This window comes from Vanessa tameamea, chromosome 18 (genome assembly GCF_037043105.1).
Source record: "Vanessa tameamea isolate UH-Manoa-2023 chromosome 18, ilVanTame1 primary haplotype, whole genome shotgun sequence".
In the NCBI taxonomy this organism is placed as follows: Eukaryota; Metazoa; Arthropoda; class Insecta; order Lepidoptera; family Nymphalidae; genus Vanessa; species Vanessa tameamea.
In genome coordinates, this window is record NC_087326.1 from 2,706,015 (window position 1) to 2,726,762 (window position 20,748).

The 20,748-nt window shown below is 32.1% G+C and overlaps 3 protein-coding genes across 3 annotated transcripts in view; 2 read left to right on the forward strand and 1 right to left on the reverse strand.

Moving 5' to 3' along the window:
- The window catches only part of LOC113400186 (putative leucine-rich repeat-containing protein DDB_G0290503), a 364,402-nt gene that overhangs the window by 84,144 nt on the left and 259,510 nt on the right, over positions 1 to 20,748 (forward strand). The window lies entirely within an intron of this gene.
- Positions 1,197 to 2,837, reverse strand: LOC113400193 (forkhead box protein D3-like). The gene has a single exon (XM_026639673.2). The coding sequence runs from the start codon at positions 2,677 to 2,679 to the stop codon at positions 1,786 to 1,788; it is 894 nt and encodes a 297-aa protein (XP_026495458.1). The 5' UTR covers positions 2,680 to 2,837; the 3' UTR covers positions 1,197 to 1,785.
- LOC113400192 (putative phosphatidate phosphatase) overlaps positions 13,994 to 20,748 on the forward strand; it is an 89,013-nt gene continuing 82,258 nt past the window's right edge. Inside the window, exon 1 of the mRNA XM_026639672.2 lies at positions 13,994 to 14,265. Within this exon, the coding sequence (XP_026495457.2) occupies positions 14,154 to 14,265 (112 nt within the window). The 5' untranslated portion in view covers positions 13,994 to 14,153. The remainder of the gene's footprint in view (positions 14,266 to 20,748) is intronic.

Below are 20,748 nucleotides of genomic sequence, written 5' to 3' on the forward strand. Positions count from 1 at the left end.
TGACGAAAATGCTTCAAGGACTTATATACAACCCATTATCCCCTTCAAAGAGTAAATATGGACAATTTTTCTGGGGTTCAAGCTTGCTTCTTATCACATTTCATCACAATCAATTCAGTGATTTGATCGTGAAAGCGTAACAGACAGACAGGGTTACTTTCTCATTTATAATATTAATATAAACTTATCGTTTTTTTTTTTTTATATTTATGTATTAAACGACGTACCAAAGCTTATTGTGCCTAAGATATTGTTACTTTTAAATCAATATCACGAAGCATTGAATTATTATGCAAGCTACAATTCTTAAACTACACGATAACAATTTCAATTATTAAAAAAAACATACGTCATTTCGGTTAATGCAATGTTATTAATATATTAATTTGATAATTTAAATCAATAACACTATCTAATGTTGTTAAGCATCACAAAGTGGAAGGCAAGCTGTGTTGTCAATAACAGTTGCTGGCAACAGTTTTTTGGAATTACCTTAAACGTCAACAAATGTTGATAAAATTTTGGTGCCTCTCTGTAGAGAGTTTAATCAAAACAAACCCTGAAATTTCCGTATCACTATAAAAACGCCATTACATCTATATTTATAAATTATGAGACGTTTGGTTTGTAATACTTTAGCTGAAGAAAGTACTAAACCTATACAATTGATATCAGAAAATGGATCGCATTCCAGAAGTTTTAGAATTGATACCATTATGAAAGTGGCTTTGCTTCGCAGTTTCAACGGCTCTAAATTTAGACTATTCAACTGCAAGCGTTCTCATGGTTTTTGTTTATAAAAAAGATTACCTGTTTATTATATTAAGTTCATTCAATTATATTCAATGGCTCTCGAGAATTAACTGAAGTTGTGAATACATTCGAATAGCTTATAAATGTATTAAATAAAATGCCTGTTTATCTTCTATCGATATATATTTTTTATCTTATATTTAGTAATTACACAAAAATATACTACAATAACATAATAAATACAGCGGGTCTTTTCGCAAAATATTCCTTACTTGAACAGTAACTACTTATTTGCTATCTAATTTTAACGAAATTTTACATAATATTTACAAATCTATGTTTTACCTACTTTGTACAAAGAATGACTAGATTTTATTTATACATAGCATCGCAACTTTTTGGCAATATTTATTTCATAGAAAAAATTGTAAGTGTATTATATCGTTTGAAATTTGAATTTATAAAATACATTTCAATTGAATATAAATATTAAGATTCTAAAGTTGATATAAAATATCGATACGAATAATCGATTTAAATAAACAATTGTTTTAAATCTAATAAGCATTTTGCAAATCGAATGATTAAAAAATATCATTAATTCAATATTCATTTCCAAAAAGTAGTGACATAAGAATATTCTTGGCACGTTCTCTTAACATTATAATTATTTAGCGGACGAAATTCATAATATTTGTTTAGTGCTGTCTTTTCCAACACGCTGTTGATATTTCTTCATAAATTTTGAGTAGTCAGATTTTACAGAAATACTTATATAATACGTCGTCTGGTAACTAACTGCTTTGGTCATTAAGTATATTCCAACCAAAACAACTTCTAACAAAATATACCCGTCGCGAGTTCATATTTACAAATGTTTTATTTAAATGACACTCTCTCCGACCATGTATAAGAAATCGTCCAACACTCGCATGTTATAAAATTATAATTCCTTCTTATTTAATCCAAAACTGTGTCAATCGGGACGTTCTAAAAATGATTCTGATTAGAAACGCACCCGTGAAAGAACGTTCATCTCGCCCAGTCGTCTGGTGGCCCGCTGCCCTGCTGCAGCGGCGAGAAGGCACTCCGCCTAGGCTCCGACACGTGACTCTCCTGAGATCCGATTATAGATTCGATTGAGAATCCGTTTCTAGATCTTTTCACTCGAGTATCCGTCATCTCTGGAACACGCGGCGGCAGAGCAACCGGTCTCAGAGCCGCCGGCGGCGGTCGCGGCAGTGTTAACAGTGGCGACGGCTGCAAATAGCACGGCAGGGGCAGGAGAGGAGCGTAAGCCTCTCTTGCGAGCATCGCTACCATCGCGTGAGCGTGCTGCAGTGAGGGCGCTGGTCGCTTATACCTCTTCCGACGGCGCAAGAAACTACCGTTGTCAAACATGTCTTCAGCCAACGGGTCCAACGTCCAATAATTTCCTTTCCCTGGATTGCCGGGCTCGCGAGGGATTTTTATAAAACAGTCGTTAAGACTTAAATTGTGACGGATGGAGTTTTGCCAAGCGGGAAACTTTTCGCGGTAATATGGAAATCTTGTCATAATAAACTCACAGATCCCGCTCAGCGTCAACTTCTTGTGCGGCGACTGTAAGATGGCCATCGTTATCAGTGCAATATAAGAATAGGGCGGCTTAATGAGTTGAGAAGATGACTTCTGCTTCGGCTTCTTCGGGGAACTGGGTTTCGATTCGCTTGGGCTTGACGCTTCGTATCTCTCAGAATCGCTCGACGGAGGCGGTAGATCTGGCGTGTCCTCGTCTACAGATACGTAGGTGTCATCCTGTGGATACTCCTCGCGGTCGTCACGTAGATAATGCGGTAGATACAGACGCGGCGGCGGTCGCAAGTCGAGCGGTAGGTCACCCTCGATGATCATGTCGCGGTACTGACTCAAATCGCAGTCTTCCATGCTGTACCGTCACATGTCAGAGGTGCGTTAGGGCGCGTTGCGCGACACTGACTGCAGCGGGCCCTGGCGGCGCGAGGGCCGGCCCGTCAGGCCCCGCCCTGAAGGGGGTCACCCACTCCGCACGTTTACGTTTCAGTAAACACAACAATTGTCGTTATTATTACTGCGGGTCGGAGCTTTGTGCATGAATTTCAGGCCGTTGACTAATAATTATTAGGCTCCCTATCGATTTAACTTTGTTGTGGTATTTATTTTGAGTTGGAGTTGAGTATTTTTATCTCATTGTATAATTTCGTTTCGAATCTTATTTGAATATACCTATAGTTTTTTGTGTTTAATTTATTTTTTATTTAAAAAAAATGCACAACATATTTTAGAAATAAAATTGTAAGTAGTTCATTTAATTTAATAATATATTGTTATATAACTTTTTTAGACATAACAATAATTGAAAACTATTATTTCAATAAAAAATAAACAACATTAACTTAATATTTTAATAAAAAAATATATATAAATAGTTCCCATAGATACTTAGTTGATAAGTAAACTAAACTATGTTGCCCATAATTCTTTGGTCTAGATGTAACTTTCGCTACAAAAGGTTATAAAAACATATAAAAAAAGTCGATAAAAATACTAAAAAGCTCCAACAAAACGAGGAAAAGTAACTGTTTACGGAGATACGTATAGAAAGATCCTTTAATCCCACGTTAAAGGACTCCTGCCTATTGAAAAAAATCTCATAAAGCGAATTCTAACACACAATTCAGGTATCTTCGAATAAAATGCGCGTAAAAAATATCTCCTGACGAAACGCCTCGACAATACGCGGCTCTAGAAAACCCTAGTATGTGTTTCCTACCAAAACATTTACCCCTCGGGCGTCGAGGGAAAAGCTACACGTGCGACGGAGACAGCAGACGTGTCGGAAAGAGAGCGTATATATTCGTAACCAATCGTGGAGTGTGCCGGTTGGGGCGGAGCTCCCCAAAGCTAACACGTCAAGGCGTGGCAATAGATCCTATTATTGTCTGGCAAGGCAAATAATATTTTGCACAATGTACACATTGGGGAAAGGGGGTAGGGTGGTTGCTAATTTATTCTCAACTTCGGTTACGGGTTGTTTTTCAGCTTTGCGAGGCTGTTATTTAAATTGGACGCTGCCAGTTATTTGTATGTAGCCGACTGTAGGCATTGTTGACTGTAATGAAGGAATTTGCGTTTGTTTATCGTCGCTTGGAAATTTTGCGATCGCTCGCGCCGCGCCGTGTTCCTTTGCGAATATTGTTGTACTCGTCCGTTGGATGCGTTTGCGGTTTTTTTTACACATGCAAATATTATTACACGAATATATTGTTACCTATAATGGTAAATAAGTTAATGAAATTTTTTATACGACCTATAATAGTAAAAATAATAAAAAATATTTTGCTTGATATCTCGATAGTAGGTACAATCAAAATCAAAATATATATTATTCGTGTTGACTTTTACAAGGACTTTTGGATCGTTACAGAACTGTATTAAACGTAAAGCTACCACCAATTAGAAATGTAGATTCGACCGAGGAGAACCGGTAAGAAACTGAGTAGTTACCCTTTTGCAACATTTGTAATAATGATAAAAATATATGTCAGTTAAATATAATATATCTAGTCTCTACATATTAGTTATACTTACTTATTAATAGAAGTGTCCCTATGAGACAACCATAGTTACCCATCGGGATTATTCTACGCTGACTTATATCACTGAATTTTACGAATCCAATTAATATCATCGAAATAAAAATTTCATCCGTAGGCCGCTTTTAAAATATATTCCTAGCATTCTATTGGAAATCCTTTTCGCACAGTTTATGTGGATATGAAGTTTGGACCTGCACGAATCTGTTACTTCTAAATATCTCAACGTTTCGTATATTTAAGAATAAATATCTATTTATTATGTAATGGTCACACGAGTACATTTAGGTGTTTAATACGATAACGCATTTAAATGTTATAAGGTTTATAGTATTTATTATAAAGCTTCTTACGGGGTCTGGCCAGTATTCTACTTACTGAATAGGTAACTTTACATTTAAACTACCCTGTAAAATTACAATCATAGTATTAATAAGAGAATACTCCGTGAAATAAAACTGTACACAAATAGGTAGGCACCATTATTTGATTTTAAAATGTTACATGTAGAAACTTTGCCATCAAATTTGACTTAAAATTGTACTTCCATTGCGTTCGAAGAAGGTTTACGTCATGAGCAAATGCTTAAGTACCTAAGTAAGGATTGCGAATAAGGGTTTCGATATACATATTTAATTAATCTCGATTAGTTAGATGACTAATTGGCCATAATATTTAATATCTATACTAATCTATATTAATATCATCAAAGCAAAAGTGACTCTGTCTGTCTGTACGTATACCTGTCTGTTGCTTTTTCACGGTCAAACAACTTAACCGAATTCGATGAAAATTGGTATGACATGGACAAAAGCTAACTTTTTATTCGTATTATTTTTATGTACCTAATAGGTAGGCGGACGGGCAAATGGGCCGCCTGATGGTAAGTGGTCACCACCGACCATGGCCACGAACCTTGGGTGCTATGTCGCCTGTGCCTGTAGTTAAACTGGCTCACTCACCCTTCAAGTCGGAACACAACAATACTAAGTATCGCTGTTTGGCGGTAGAATATCTAATGAGAGGGTGGTACCCAGACGGGCTTGCACAAAGCCCTACCACCAAGTAAACGAACGACCAACCTCTAAAACGACAACGAAGCCGCTGGAAAAGACTAGTACTATATACAATGTAGCTATTACTAGGTGTAATCCAATCAGCTATGTCTGTTGAGTGCTCAACAAATGCATAGTATTTCAAAATAGGCATTCTCCATTAGGAAGCCATTCAGAAATAGCTGAAAGAAGAAAAGAAAAGAAGGAAGAAGTGCCTTAATTTGTAACGTGTTGTGAACAATTTGTGATTCCACTTTGTTACTATTATTAGCCCTGTTTTAAGCATTTTAGGGTTCCGCAACAAAAAAGTAACCCTTACAGTTCGTGATTGGCGCGCCTCCATCTGTCGTACCGGCGCTATTTTTATATTCTGGTTAAATCTATCTACATAATTGAAATATTGTAAGTATGTTTATTGAATAATGGTTTTGATTCTCTCTGTAGGAACCTGTAGGTACAATGTAGCTATAAAGCTATTTACAAAATATAGCTTTACGTTTCTTAGAACCAAAATGGTCCAGTGGAGAACACTGAAATCAAAGCCGAATATTAATTTATTTTATTTATTAAGGAACAAATCATCGCAAGCTCAGTGGTGAAGATAATTGGGAGTAAAACTAAAATTCCGATGAAATTCTACAACATAAATTCACTTCTCAGTAGAACAGCGTGATTAAAAAACCGAGAGATCTTCTCACGAGAATGTGAATTATGAAATCCTATGTAGAAGATAGTCGATTTTATATTCATTAATATTGACTTATTGACTGGAATTAGCTAGGTACGCGAACCAATTCCCCGGTATGTAAGTGCCCGATTCGCAAAGTAGATTTCACCGAAAAGATCGCGCAATAAACTCACTACTTTACTATTTTTCATCAAAACTAAATACCTACTAACATTATTTAATCATCTAAACCGAAATGAATTCACTAATTCATTTCAATAAATTCCGTTACTTTTGCGTGTTATCTAGAAATACGTGATTTTGAAATCTATTCTGACTATTCGCTATAAAAAAAAATGTATCTGTAGATTGTACTTAACGTGTAAAGTTTTTATTTTTTTAATCTTAACTCTGTAATTGATTTTTATTCGATAAAAACGAACTTGACCTCCTGTTATGTTTACGATGAAACGTCAGAACTGCGTCGGTCAGTTGACACCCGTTGCGGATCCATCTTACTATAAACAAAAAAGGTTTATTTAAATAACTAGTGAATACAGTGCACATAATATTATCGTAGTAGAAATTAATTTACAAAAAATCCATTATAACCCTCATGCCTGTAATTAAAGTGTTTTTTATATGAACACAACAACAATTTTTCTCTTGTTCCTTCTCTAAATCAGCCGTCTGCTTACAAAGGCAACGTTTGAATATATTATTACATGTAGTCCTTTGTAGTCTAGTCAAGATATACATTGTATGTAAGGACGTTTAAAGCATCTGCGTGACAAACATCAAACGCAGAGATAATCTTTCAGCAACATGTAGCCAGTCTCTGTAATCCGTCAAAGCGCGTAACGCGGTGAGTCGCGGCGCAAACATTTCGATTTGAAAGATAAGCATGTGCCGGCATGCGGGCTTAGCCAGATTATCCTCTCCATGTCAAAGCGTAGCGTCTTTAATTTACATTATACATATATAATGCATATTACGCTTAAACCGTGACTAACTATAGTCCATTTTATTTAAAGTTAAACTGTAACAAAATACGTTCAATTATCAAAGTTACTAAAATCTACTACTACTAATATATACTTAGTGGTAGAGCTTTATGTACGTCTGTTCTGCTCCAATCAGAAGGGCGAGTGAGCGAATGGATATACTTATACACAAAGAATATAACATGAACATCTCAGTTCCTTAGATTGACGGCGCATTGCCGATTTACGAATTGATTAATATTTTTATTTTAAGTGAGTTCTTACAGCATTACTGTTAGAAAATTATAATTATATTAATGAAATACATCACTTACTTTGGGCATTGTTCAAGCCCATCTGGGTAGGTACCAACCACTCATCAGACATTCTACCGCCAAACAAAAGTATTCATTACTGTTGTGTTCCGGTTTGGAGGGTCAGTGAGCCAGTGTCACTGCAGACACAAAGGACATAAAATCTATGTTCCCAAGCGATGTAAGGAATGGTTAATATTTCTACTCACTAAGACTATACTATACTTACCTATACTTAGTTACATAATAAATAATAATTAGTGCTTGCTTCGTCCTTATTCTTTGCGTCTACCAGTTATCCAATAGTGTTTAAACTTGTCCAGTTGTTCTTAATTTGTATGAGGGTTGGACATCATCATCAATGTACAATACGATAATTGTTTAAATTTAAAGAGGTAAGGGATGGCGAATGAGGGTTTTCAAACAATAAAAATACATAAGTATGTACCTATGTATTTTTATTTATAGAGTTAGATGCAATAGTACACCAGGGCCTCTAAGTTAAGGAGCTAAATATTTTATTGGTATCTTGTCCTTGATTTTGATTCATCCTACGCTGCATTCTAATCGCATCTATCAGTTGAAAGTCTGATATGTTCATGCCTGTTATAAGTCTGATTTGTATGAAATTCTGTCATAATTATGTTCTGAATTATCATACCTCCTATGTTAACTTCGTATCGATCACGCAAACAAACGAAGGTAATTTATAATTCGGTTCATTTGAATTTGGAATGGGATATATAGATATATATGACATCCTAAATTTTATGCGAAAGTAAATTTGAATTTCATACAACTGTTTGGTTTTTAAATAAATCAGTATATTGACTGTTGCTTTGCAATATAAATTCTATAATGTTATGTATGCATGGATTAATATTAATGATTTTATGACACAATGTGATAGCATTGGTACAAGGAACAAACACAAACTTGTTACTCCTGTTACTCGACTGCATAGTTAGTAACTCTTTTGTGGGACAATGTTTCTACAACAGGATCCCAGAAAGCGTTCAAAATGCCTCTGTTGCGAATTTTTTTTTTTTATTTTAAAAGAACTGCGAAAGGTACATACAATTGAGTAAGTTTATGATTGATATCATATTTGGGAATGAAACGATCGCCTTCTGGCTATTCCTTTTCATAGGGAATATTTGTAAATAATAGAATTAACCAAAAAAAGACCCGCATAGTTTTTTTCGCTGGTTCTTTTCAGGTCAGGGTAGGTATAATAATTTATAATAATAATTATTTATTTATTTAAGCGTAATATTGAACAAAAACAAGATGCGAACGATAATAACTTCGATAGTATAAAACTGTGGTGCAGTTATTAACGCCCGCCAACAAAGCGACATTGCTCTATTTTTTACACACACTTAAATTGCACATATTTGTTAAATATATTTGTACATTAAAAAAAAAAAAACAAAACACAATAATAACATAAACATAAACATAAATAACACAATAGTATTATGAATTAACAGATTACAAAATCAAAAAAAAAAATTACCAAAAAATCAATAAATAGTAACATCGATTTCGCCAAAATAATTGTAAGAATGAAGTTATATTACAATTAGTGGATGTACTTAGTAGTACTAGGTAGGTAGGTGCTTTTCCGAGCAGCAGTAGTGCTTAATTTGACAATCAATAAGTACTTAAGCTTCTATATTGTATAAAGAAATTTGAATTTGATTTTTTTCAAACTACTTTAATAATAAAGACAAATAAAACATATAAGCAGCTGTTTTGTCTGGATTCGTACCCGCTATAATCATCGGTTAAAGTCAACGTTTATTTTCCATTGGACCACCGTTAGTTTGTTATTATACAGCTATAAAAAGCATTATACACGGACACAGTACCTTTCATAAGTTTTTTTTATGTTCTAATAGGTAGGCCGACGGGTAAATGAGATAGCTAGATATAGAAGATAGATAGAAACAGAAGACATAACCGATGATTGCGGGTTCAAACCCAGGCAGGCACCACTGAATTTTCATATGATTAATTTGTGTTTATAATTCACCTCGTGCTCGGCGGTGAAGGAAAACATCGTGACGAAGCCTGCATATGTCTAATGTTAACGAAATTCTGCCACATGTGTATCCACAAACCCGCATTGGAACAGCGTGGTGGAATAAGCTCTTAACATTATCCTCGAACGAAGAGGAGGTCTTAGTCCAGCAATGGGAAATTTACAGGCTTTACCGGCAAATAAGCCATCTGTTATTAAGTGATCACCACCGCCCATAAACATTGGCGCTGTCAGAAATATCCTTACATCACCAATGCACCACCAACCTTGGGACAGTTCCCAAGAGATTGAGATGTTACGTCCCTTGACGCCTGTATTTATGGCTCACTCATCCTTCAAACGCTAAGGCAATAATACCAAGTATTTCTGTTTGGCGGCCAGACCACCGAGTATTATACATTTTGTTATAAAAAGGGAAGTCCCGCTTAAGTTTTTCTATGTTTCTCCCAAGTGTCATATTGCTACCTAATTCTATGCTCCTTGTATCTGTTATAACGCAATTACTCTAGCAAATGACTTGCTTATATTGACACGTTATCAGCTTTACTGCCATCTTGATACCTATTATTTTAATGTATGTAAAATTTAATTGTTAATAATTACAAGCAGGGCCGGACTGTAAGCTTAAGGGGCCCTTGTCTAACACTACTTAGGGGCCCACCTAAGACATATCTGAACGTAGACTTGAATTAAATTAATTAAATGGGTTTGATTAATCGCAGGACTCGCAGGGCTGCAAACCATACGATCTGTTTAATTTAATAAAGTTATGGATTCTTTCGCATTATCATCTATTTTTGACTTTGACTTAACTTAGCTGGGGCCCCCTTGAATTCACGGGTTCCTGGGCTGAAGCCCAAAAAGCCATATGGTAGATCCGGCCCTGATTACATCAATATGTAAAATCGCAATCAATTAATCTATCAATAATAAATTTACAAAAAAAACAAAACATTTTATTATTATACCTAAACACACAAGACAAATATTACACAAGGAGACGAGTTATCTTTATTCGATTGATAATATAATTATTATAATATCAAACTGTATTTCGAAACTGTCTTTTAATTCAATTATTAACGAATTATAACAATTTTATTAGAAGTAATTGCTTAATGACAAATCCGGTGGAAATATTAAATATCACATAATTTGAGTCTTTATAATTTACACAAAATATTTTATCATTGCACCCATAACTAAGCATTCCTCGTAAAATCAAATCTGTCTTGTCTTATTCATGAAAAACCAAAAAGTTTTTAATCGTTTTATTTTAAAATAAAGAGACTATAACGAATGTACCTAATACATATTTAAATTCAGAACATTTACCAGTAAACAATGTATGACATCTATCGGTAGAATAATGAAACTTTCTTTTTTTTTTTTCTCTAGTAGCGCCATCTATTGAACATTTGTATTATTACTATATTAACTGGTAGCCAATTAATTCAACAATTTAACGTTAGAGGGACGTCGTCTGCTGTTTAGAATGCATTATTTGCTAATAACAATAAGAGATGGCATTGGTGCTCCCATCACATTATGAGAAAAATATTAATAATTAGCAATCCGGCCTGTCCGGCCTGACTTCGCGTAGTAGCAATTTAGTATTGAAGGAAATGCGAAGTGCGTAGAGCAAGAAAATATTTAAAAAAATTATTATATACATTTTATTAGTATTGTAAGAAGGTACCTATGTCGTAAACAAAAAAGTTGTAAGTGATCATTTAAATATGAAATATGGATAAAAATCTGTCCACAGCTTATACTTCGATAACTTTAACTGCCAGTTAGGGTAACCCTACCTGTTACTTTAGCAGATAGGACACATGCTATTACAAATTTTTCTGTGGGACTTTTTTAAACATACAATTTTCTAGTACATTGTTTTGATGTAATACCTAACGTTTAGTCAGCGTAAGCCAGTTAAGCATAAAACAGTTTAGATAAAACACCATCATATTGCAGCCATTTTCTACAAAGTATTTACAAAAAGTATACATAAACCTTCTCGTTTCACTAGTTCTAGTAGAGCAAACCGTGTCAATATTCGTTGTGTAGCTTAGAAGAAGAAAGCGGAGATACAGACAGAAATAGACAGACTTATAAAAACTTACTATTTTTATACTATATATAGACATATAGGTCTGTACCTATATTATGTTCTCTTTATAACGTGAAAAATAAATTTCCTTATTTTCAAACATGTTTTTATTATTAAAAGGGCGAATAACATACAAACATATATCAACCTAAAGCTTCTTTGGTAGAGCACTAACAATTGTTTAATTTCCACCATATTCTGGTTGGCTGCACCCATTTAAACAAATTCTGGGCTCACCTTTTCATTTTCATGAAGAAAAAGAGCGTCGTACATTGCTGTTTAGAAGTTTTCCTATTCTATACTAACATCTATATCCAGTTACTGTTCGTTCGAATTTTAAATCGAAATATAATCGGGATCGTATCGTACTTACATGCATTGATAAATGCGGCAATAAATATTATATTGTTCTATATTTAAGAATAATATATTGTATTATATAGCAAAAATATTGTAATGCCAACAGTAATAGAAAATCTAACATAACATATTTCATTTTAGCTCACTATTTACGCCAACGGCATATAATACTGAACGAATAAAATGAAATGTGCAAGAAATCAGAAACACAGAAACTACCTACTTATATTATAATATTAATTAAATTAAATAATGAGCTATTTATTTACAATAAATATTGTAATCAGTTGAAAAAAGCAAACTTTTATGGTTGATAAAAAATTGACGTTTTTTGAGTTTATTCATAAAATATAAAGTATATTATTTGGAGTGTTCTATATTTCGTTAAGCTTCTTCTGAAAAATAGGTACTTTAATTGCCAGAAAAAAAAAACCAAATAAATTAATCTTTTTTTGACCATACATAAGTCCTATTTATGGACTAATCTTCAATGATTTAGTACAACCAGTTACCAATATTTTATGTATATTTATTGTTTAGTCACAATTAAACTTGGGCAAGTGCTTCAAAAATAATGATGAAACAAAGTAGGTACCCTCGTCTGTCTGCCTTTTTGTCTGATCGCGATAAACTCAAAAACGAACGAACCGTGTTTCGTATAGTTTTTACCAATGGAGGGGGTGATTCACGAGGAAGGTGTAAGAACATATAATATGTATCATTAAGATTTTGTTTATATTAGCTGAAATATGACAAGGATTGATTGCTGTGACATGTAGATGTCGGAAAATATCATGCCGTCTCACTCATATCACTTTACTGGCGTCTGGTACAACATGTTTTTTTATGAAGACCCTATGTCTATTCGTGCGAAGCCAGCGGTTAGATACTAGGCAAAAAATACATAATACATAATGAGGTCAATAAATACTAATCTCAAGACTCACCATTTTTAATAGCTTCATCTAAAAGACTACAAATACCTATACCTACCTACTTTTATAATATAAATTGTTCCGCTGTTGAGTAATGTCGAGTAAAGCAACAAAACTTGCTCTATGAAGACGTTTAAAAAATCTGTCATTGTTATTCGGTTCTTATTAACAATAGTAGATTAAAAATGACATTTCAAATAATAAAAATAAAATTGTAAGCGCAACCAATAATAATGAAAGTAAATAACAAAAGGTTAAAATGGGTCCACAGGTGTCAGTTCAAAGCTACCGATTACTACTGAAGCGGCATACCTTTACCTTTTCGTAAAAAAAAATGCCAAGGATTAAAACCTTCTTGTCACATTGGATCTTCATGGCTGTCATATTTAAAAAGGAAGGTGAGAATTAACCATGCGTAGTATAATTGTGCGTAGCTTAGTAATTTAACTGTGAAATGTAATCGATTCATATCAGTAACAGTTTAGTTTATTCCTACCTAAATATATTTATAGCTTTATTCCTTGTAATAATATGCTAACTACAACTTTATGCACATAGATCATTCAATTATATTATGTAATTAATTAATTTTCCGAAACAATTTTTTATATGCTATCCCTGGGGCATTAACAATACTTAAAAAGAAAAGTACCTACAATTAATTGTCAATTTAGGTATTATATTTTTTGACAAGTATAAAAATATATATTTTTATTAAACAGCTACCCGTTCCGGCTTCGCAAGGGTAGAATGAGAATCTACATAAAACGATTGTATTGAAGGACAGATATACAAATAAAAACAGAATGTTTTTTCTAGGGGCCAGGGCCTTCGATGGCCTACACAGAACACGTCACAAAAGTTTTTACACAATCGGTTAAATAGCTTAGGAAACCATTGAGGACGATCATTCAGTTTTATTTATTAAGAAATAGAAGATTACTTTATTAGTATTTATCATAACTATTTCGGTAGTTGGTATTGATTTCAGCAAGTACATTAATTGAAATAAACAATAACAATAATAAAAATAGAGAAATTTTATTATTTTTAGTTTTTTTTATATTTAAATTTTATATTTATAATTATTTTATTTTAGGTGAAATAGATGTGTACATGATTTTATAAATGCACCCGTCGTCGTTTCACGGATCATGGCGCAGTCGACGCGCGCATGCGCTCTGTGTTTGACGTGTGTAGAGTTGACATTCCGTGTATTCAGTTTTCTGCTTTGACGTTTCGTAACGTTTGTGTAACAGTTTTTTCAGTGTTTTATTCTAATTTATAACTTGCATTGGTAATAATAAAAATCAAAATGGAAAGAAATGAACGCAAAGCGAACTCTCGTAATCATTCGATCACTATAGATCGGGATTCCAAATTTATTTTGCGAAAAGTTTTGCTGGATTTTACGATACTTTTTATAGGTAAGGCGATATTTGCTAATTTTTTATAATTGATCACATGTAATTAATATTAGTTTTTTGTTTTATTTGTTTAATCAGGTAAACAACGATTTGTATAGTTTAGTTTGAATAATAAATGGTTTACAATTTACATTTACTCCGTAATCTTTGACATTGAACTCTCGTTTCAAGGCTATGAAATAATATACATGGAAAATATGTCATGTGTTCGGTTCCGATTGTCTAGTTGTTCAAAAAACTAGAACGGAAGATTATCAACTTCCACAACAGCTCTATTTTATGTTATCAGTATCGAAATACTTTTCGCACTTGCGATAAAATTGCATGCAAAATTTAAGAGTTAAATATAATTGAGTATGAAATTTACAAAATATTTAAGCTATGACGTAAATTGTTATTAATAAAATAAACAGTTTTTTAATTACGATATTAAATTATTTTTACACAAAAAAAATATATATTATTTTACTATAGATCTGATATGTAGCATATTTATTTTTTGATTTGATTAACTCATTCAATTGAGGGATAACAGCAAAAAACTAAATATATCCATAGATTACAGTAGTATTTCAATGAATATTATAAAAATTCCAATTTAATAATAAATAATTGTTAATAATTTGTATATTACAGTATGGTGATATACAAACAATGAAATATTAATTTATAAAGCATTTATGTTGATATCATAGAAGACCTTAATTTTGTTAATCTTGGTCATTTGATAAGGATTAAACGATAAGCATCAAATTAAAAACATTGACAAATTCTACAATATTAGTATAAACATTTATGTTATAAGATTAATTTATATTAAATATATTAAAATTTATTATTAAATAATGTGACTTAGAACCAAACACATTACAATGTGATAAAATATATTAATCAATATACCATAATCTAATTAATTGGAAAGAAAAATTGATCCATTTTTAAACTTAAACAATTTAATGATTTTAACCAAATAAATACTTAATTGAATATAAATTTATTTGTTTGTTATAACAGTTTAACTTTAAACTATTGAGTTTCTTTTTGATTTTTCTCATTATAAACAACATTCTAAATGTGCTTTATATTTAAATAAAACTTGTAAAATGCTTCTTATAGCAAGTTGACATGGTACAATTTAAGTTGACCTTTTTTTGCAACAAAGAGTATTCATAATAAATTAATAAAAAATTGAAGTTACTTGGAAGTTAGTAAATTAATATTACTTAAATTGTTACAAAAATGTTGTTAAAACGAGTCAAATCATTTTTAATTTAGCCATTTATTTTCCAGAGTAACTTGTGTATTGTTTATAAAGCCTACTTTAATTAGGTTTATTTCATTTGTGTTAACATTGACACATATGTTACATTCAAAATGTTGTTTTACATATTAGTAACATTTAACAAGTAACAAACAAAGTTTATTCACATTAGTGCATTCGGTTCTCACTATGAACAGTGAATGCATTCATTTTCAAGTGTAACCATTCATCATTGACCGTCTCTCATTCAATACTAAGAAACGTTGTGGGCATAATTTGATTATACCATGTTTTAAATGAGTTGGATGTGTCAAATTGGTTAATTGTTTTTTTTTTTTATCTATTTTAAGGCATAGGGCATTGACTATTGTGAATTAACTTAGAGGAGTTTTTAATTAAGTAACTATTATCAATAAAAATACTAATTGTACATTTCATTAAACATCATTTAGGATGGTTAATATTTTTACAAAAAAAAATAACATTAATGATACTTTAATAAATGTTATAATTAGGTAATAGGTAATTAAATTTAAAAATAAGGTTAATTAATAAAATGATATGACTCATATAAAACAAAGGTTAGTTCAAATCCTCCTGGGATAGCATGTCTTAAATAAATTATTAATGTCACAAATGAGTCTGTATAATGTTTAAATAAATATGAATATATCGCCCGTAAAAGTAAAAGTTTCAATGATAGGCAGACTTCTCATAAGTACGTTTTGCAGCGTATTCCACCAGGATCCTTCATAACAGTTCAGTGGTTAGCATACGCAATGGTTATAAGCCCAAATTAAGCATATAAAGATTTGCCTTCCATGATACGATTTTAACTTAAATCATCGGTTAAAATTGTCGGTGTCTATTCACCGTGGCATCTCGGCTCGCCTGTCTATCTTAGTTTAGACTAATTAACGAAAGTTGAATGATCTTCATCGTTTATCTCATATTCTAGGTGATAAGGCTTTATTGCACATATTCTAACGCTAATAAACAATACTTAGGATTGTTGTGTACCGATTTGAAGGGTCAAAAACTTCGTAAGTCTGTATTGGCGATGTAAGGATGTTTGAAATTTTTAACAGTGCTCATATCGGTAGTGGTGGCAACTTACGATCGTCGATGTATTTTTCCGATTAAAACGTGAGGATGAAGATGAAGTTTAGGATGTAAATATATTCATAGTAATTCATGAATGATGTGTTTTGTTTTAGTAATCGTTCAAAAATTCGAGTTATATATGGTGTAGGTTTGGTATAAATAAACGTTCGTACGTAAAGTAAACTACTACAATTGTTCAAATGTTTTTAAATGAACTATTGGCTATAATTTAATGTTGTGCTTTTTTAAACTATCTAATTAATGTCGATGTAGTCGGACAGAAATTTTACGCTCCGGGCGCTTTCCAAGCGAACGTATTATTTTTGTACATAGTTTCCAGTGACCAATTTTATTTTGAGTTTATTATTTACACAGTAATAGAACTTATGAAAATTTTATATATTTTTTTCGTTTATGAATTTTATCTTTTGTAAAACGGATCCTACTAATCAATAATATGTTTGAATAAACGCGTAAGAAAGAAAGTCGTAAGGCTGGCAGATGCATTGGCTATATGACTGGACCTGCAGTAAGGTGTATTGGCACAGTATAACTAGCTTAAATTAAAACGAAATTATAAAGTTTTTATGAAAAAATTTAAAAATACATTTTTTTAAACGTCAATTTAAATCTCGGGTCAGATGGGTGAAACGTACAGGATGTGAACGGTTGGTACAGTGAGCCGCCAAACAAAGTGGCAGGTAATTGCGATGCTGTCAAAACATCCGACGCTCGCGATCTGTCAGATTAACAATATCCGTTAAAGAGGCCTTTATACGTTGGCATCACGGCAGGATGCCTTTGCGCAAAAAAAGTTGGCATGCTAAAATGACAGCTCGTTTGCCGCCAATTTCATGAAATGTCAGCTTTTCTCAATATTAAATTTATGATTATTCATTTTTATGATTAATAAACATTAAGCTCGTTAAGAAAGGTTTTTGAGAGCATGAAAGAGAACTGTCAAAATATATCTTACAGCTCCTACAGTGTTATTATTTGTAGATTTGCTTAAAAGTAAAAGAAAGTATATGCAACTTTTTTTACATACCGCAATAATATAATAATAAGAGTTTATACAACCTGATCGTAATACTAAAATTTTTTGGTTTTTAAATATTTCGGTTCAGAAATACATCAACATATAATATTCAACCTGTAAATTTTATACTCATTCCGCGCTTATTTTTCTTGTGAATATTTCGGTTACCGCTTGTAGGTACTTACTTAAATCTTAAGTATTGAACTCGGGCTTAAGTGGCGAAGATATTGGGGACTAATGCGTGTTATCTTTATGTTACAAACATGTTGCCCACAACAATTAGCGGTAGTATGTGTCTTTAACCGACTTGCGGTTACCAAAGATTATAAAACATATTCTTCATATCATAATATATATCATAATAGATCATAATAAAAAAAAAAAACAAGTAAAGAAAGTTTAAATATAGAATCACAATTATTTGTTGATGATGCCTATCCGGAGGACAGATTTAGACCTTACACTTCTAAGGTGTTTTTTAGTTTATATCTAAACTATTAATAATGCGAAAGTAACTATGTTTGTCACGCTTTCACAACTAAGCCACAAAACCGATTTTGAAAAAAATTTGTATTAAACTTGAACTCTAAAGATGGTCATAGGCTACTTTTTGTACCTAATTTTACCCTTCGAATCCTAATAGGCGAAGCTGCAGGCGAAAACAAGTATATTTCTAATTCCAATATGTTGTATGTATATTTAAGGTATGTGAAATAATTAAAACATCTATTCAGATGTTAGGTATAAATAGGAAACTCTAAGTTTGACAATCATATGAAGAATCTGATCCTATATCTGGAAACTTCGGCGGCCTCAGGTTTCATCAATGGCTGTAGGATTTGTTAAATTATTTAAGAGAAAAATATTTTATTCAATATCGTCATTTATTTCGGTACTTGATGTATGATTTAACAAATGACAATAATTATTAACAAACGCGCGATAACCTTTGAGTGATGTGATTAAACTTGTCGCCAACTATTTACTTCATATTTATAATAATGGTTTTGTATTAAACGTAGTCTGTCGGTGGTAAGAGTGGGTTATATATCTCGAAGGAACAATTTTATGGTTAAAGGTCACTTACCATCAGTGGTAAGTTTATTTGAAAAATATGTAAACGTCTGTTTGTGTATACGTTTGTTATTCAATCACGCTCGAATGTATGGATGGATTCCAATGATATTCCAATACGATTACATCGTAAAAATAACATAAAGTATATCATATAATTAAAATTTAATGATTTACTTTATTTTTTTTAGAATTTACATCAATAAATTCATCAATAAGTTTATTTTCTTTTTAACACAAGAGTTCAAGTTCAATATTCTTCTGAATATGATTGGTACTTGCATACAAAAAAAAACGCAAAACAAAACTATGTATTTTCTTTTTATTTCGAGAAAATATACTACACAAATAGTTAGTTAATTATTGACGTATATAATCACTTACAATATTGTTATTTAATTATATTATATAATTACGTATATAGATTGATTATCTGAACAATTTCAAAAATATGTATATCGTAAAAAAGTATTATTTTGTTAATTACGTCATTATTACATAATTATTCTAGTATAACGTCTGTCGGTTTGAAAGGCTAATCAAATAGTCGATTATCTAACACAGCTGTTATCATTAACAACATTAAACTTAATCAGGTGGTAGAAACGTTTAACTTAACTTTATCTAATCTTACATAAGCTATTTTACTTTAATTTTTCATCTAAAGGTGATTAACTGACAATTCATAAATATCTATATGTTGATATTATAAAGGTTTCTTGGTGGTAGAATTTGTGCAGGCCCATCTGGGTAGTTGTACCCACTCATCATGTATTCTACAGACAAACGCAATACCTTAGTATCAATATGTTCTCGCTTAAAGGTTAAGTTAGCCAGTGTAAACATAGGCACAAGATACATATCCTTAGTCCCAAGGTTGGCAGCGCATTGGCGCTGTAAGGCTTGGTTTACATCTCTTACTAGAATAATTTTAAATTTTAATACAAAAGTTTAAGGTAACTAAACAGTTTTTATTAAAATAAATTAATTCCCTTTTAATAATGTACGGAATGTATGCGTCGCATCTGTTTTACAATCTTTGCCATCATAAGATCGGGGCTTAAGTTCCCACGTGTTCTTCACACATCGCGGTCAATATTTGTGCGCACTATCAGTGACTGTATCCGTACCACTTGATGCAATGTGTGATTAGCATTCAAAAGACACGTATTATATAATAAGGCTTAAGGATATATTATGAAATAAACAAATACGTGTTTTTTTTTTTAATAGCTTTGTTAAACATCGTGGAGAAGTGATGTTACTTTTTCTTTAGAATAATTTGTGCGATGTTGTTATTTAGCAGGTGTGGTAGATGAGCTGGCATTGCATAAGGCCGCCCAGCATTCAGTTATTTGTAAAAACTATCACAGTACATTTTGTATTCTAAAGGACAGGGTCATGTCCATTATAGGCGGCCAACGGTCGGTCAACACGAGGTTGTCATTAATTGAAACCACAGAACAGTTAGTTTAGTGGAAGTAGTATGTGCAGCATAGCTTCTTTGTTTATGCCACATATTATTTTTAGGCAATTTTAATTGATTAATTGAGATAACTGATATATAGTTTACTCCTTTACGTAACAGACTTTCCATTTCAGAAAAAAAAGTAAAAAATGTGGTTGTCTAAATACAATTAAAGAAACCGATCGGTAAATAGAAACGTGAAGTAATTATTATAACAATATATAGCAATAGATATGGTAGGTGTTGAAGGTGTATTACTCTATAAGAGACCACCATGCCTTTCGCCGTCACGGCATTTGTTTTACGGTACGACAATCGGCTTTACCCCTAAAATGCGCGAAGAGATGTTTCACCTCAGAATACAAAACAATGCGAATCTTAATCATTCGATTTAATTGTAATTCATTTTTCTTTAATTGTTATTTTATCGATATCGATAATATGAAATAAATATAATTTAATAACATCAAATTTCCAACTTCGCATAGTAAATTAATCATCCATATGACAAGATAAACACATGACACTTAGCACTCA

Coding starts and splice junctions, on each gene's coding strand:
- LOC113400193 (XM_026639673.2), bottom strand. CDS start 2,679: ATGGAAGACTGCGATTTGAGTCAGTACCGCGACATGATCATCGAGGGT.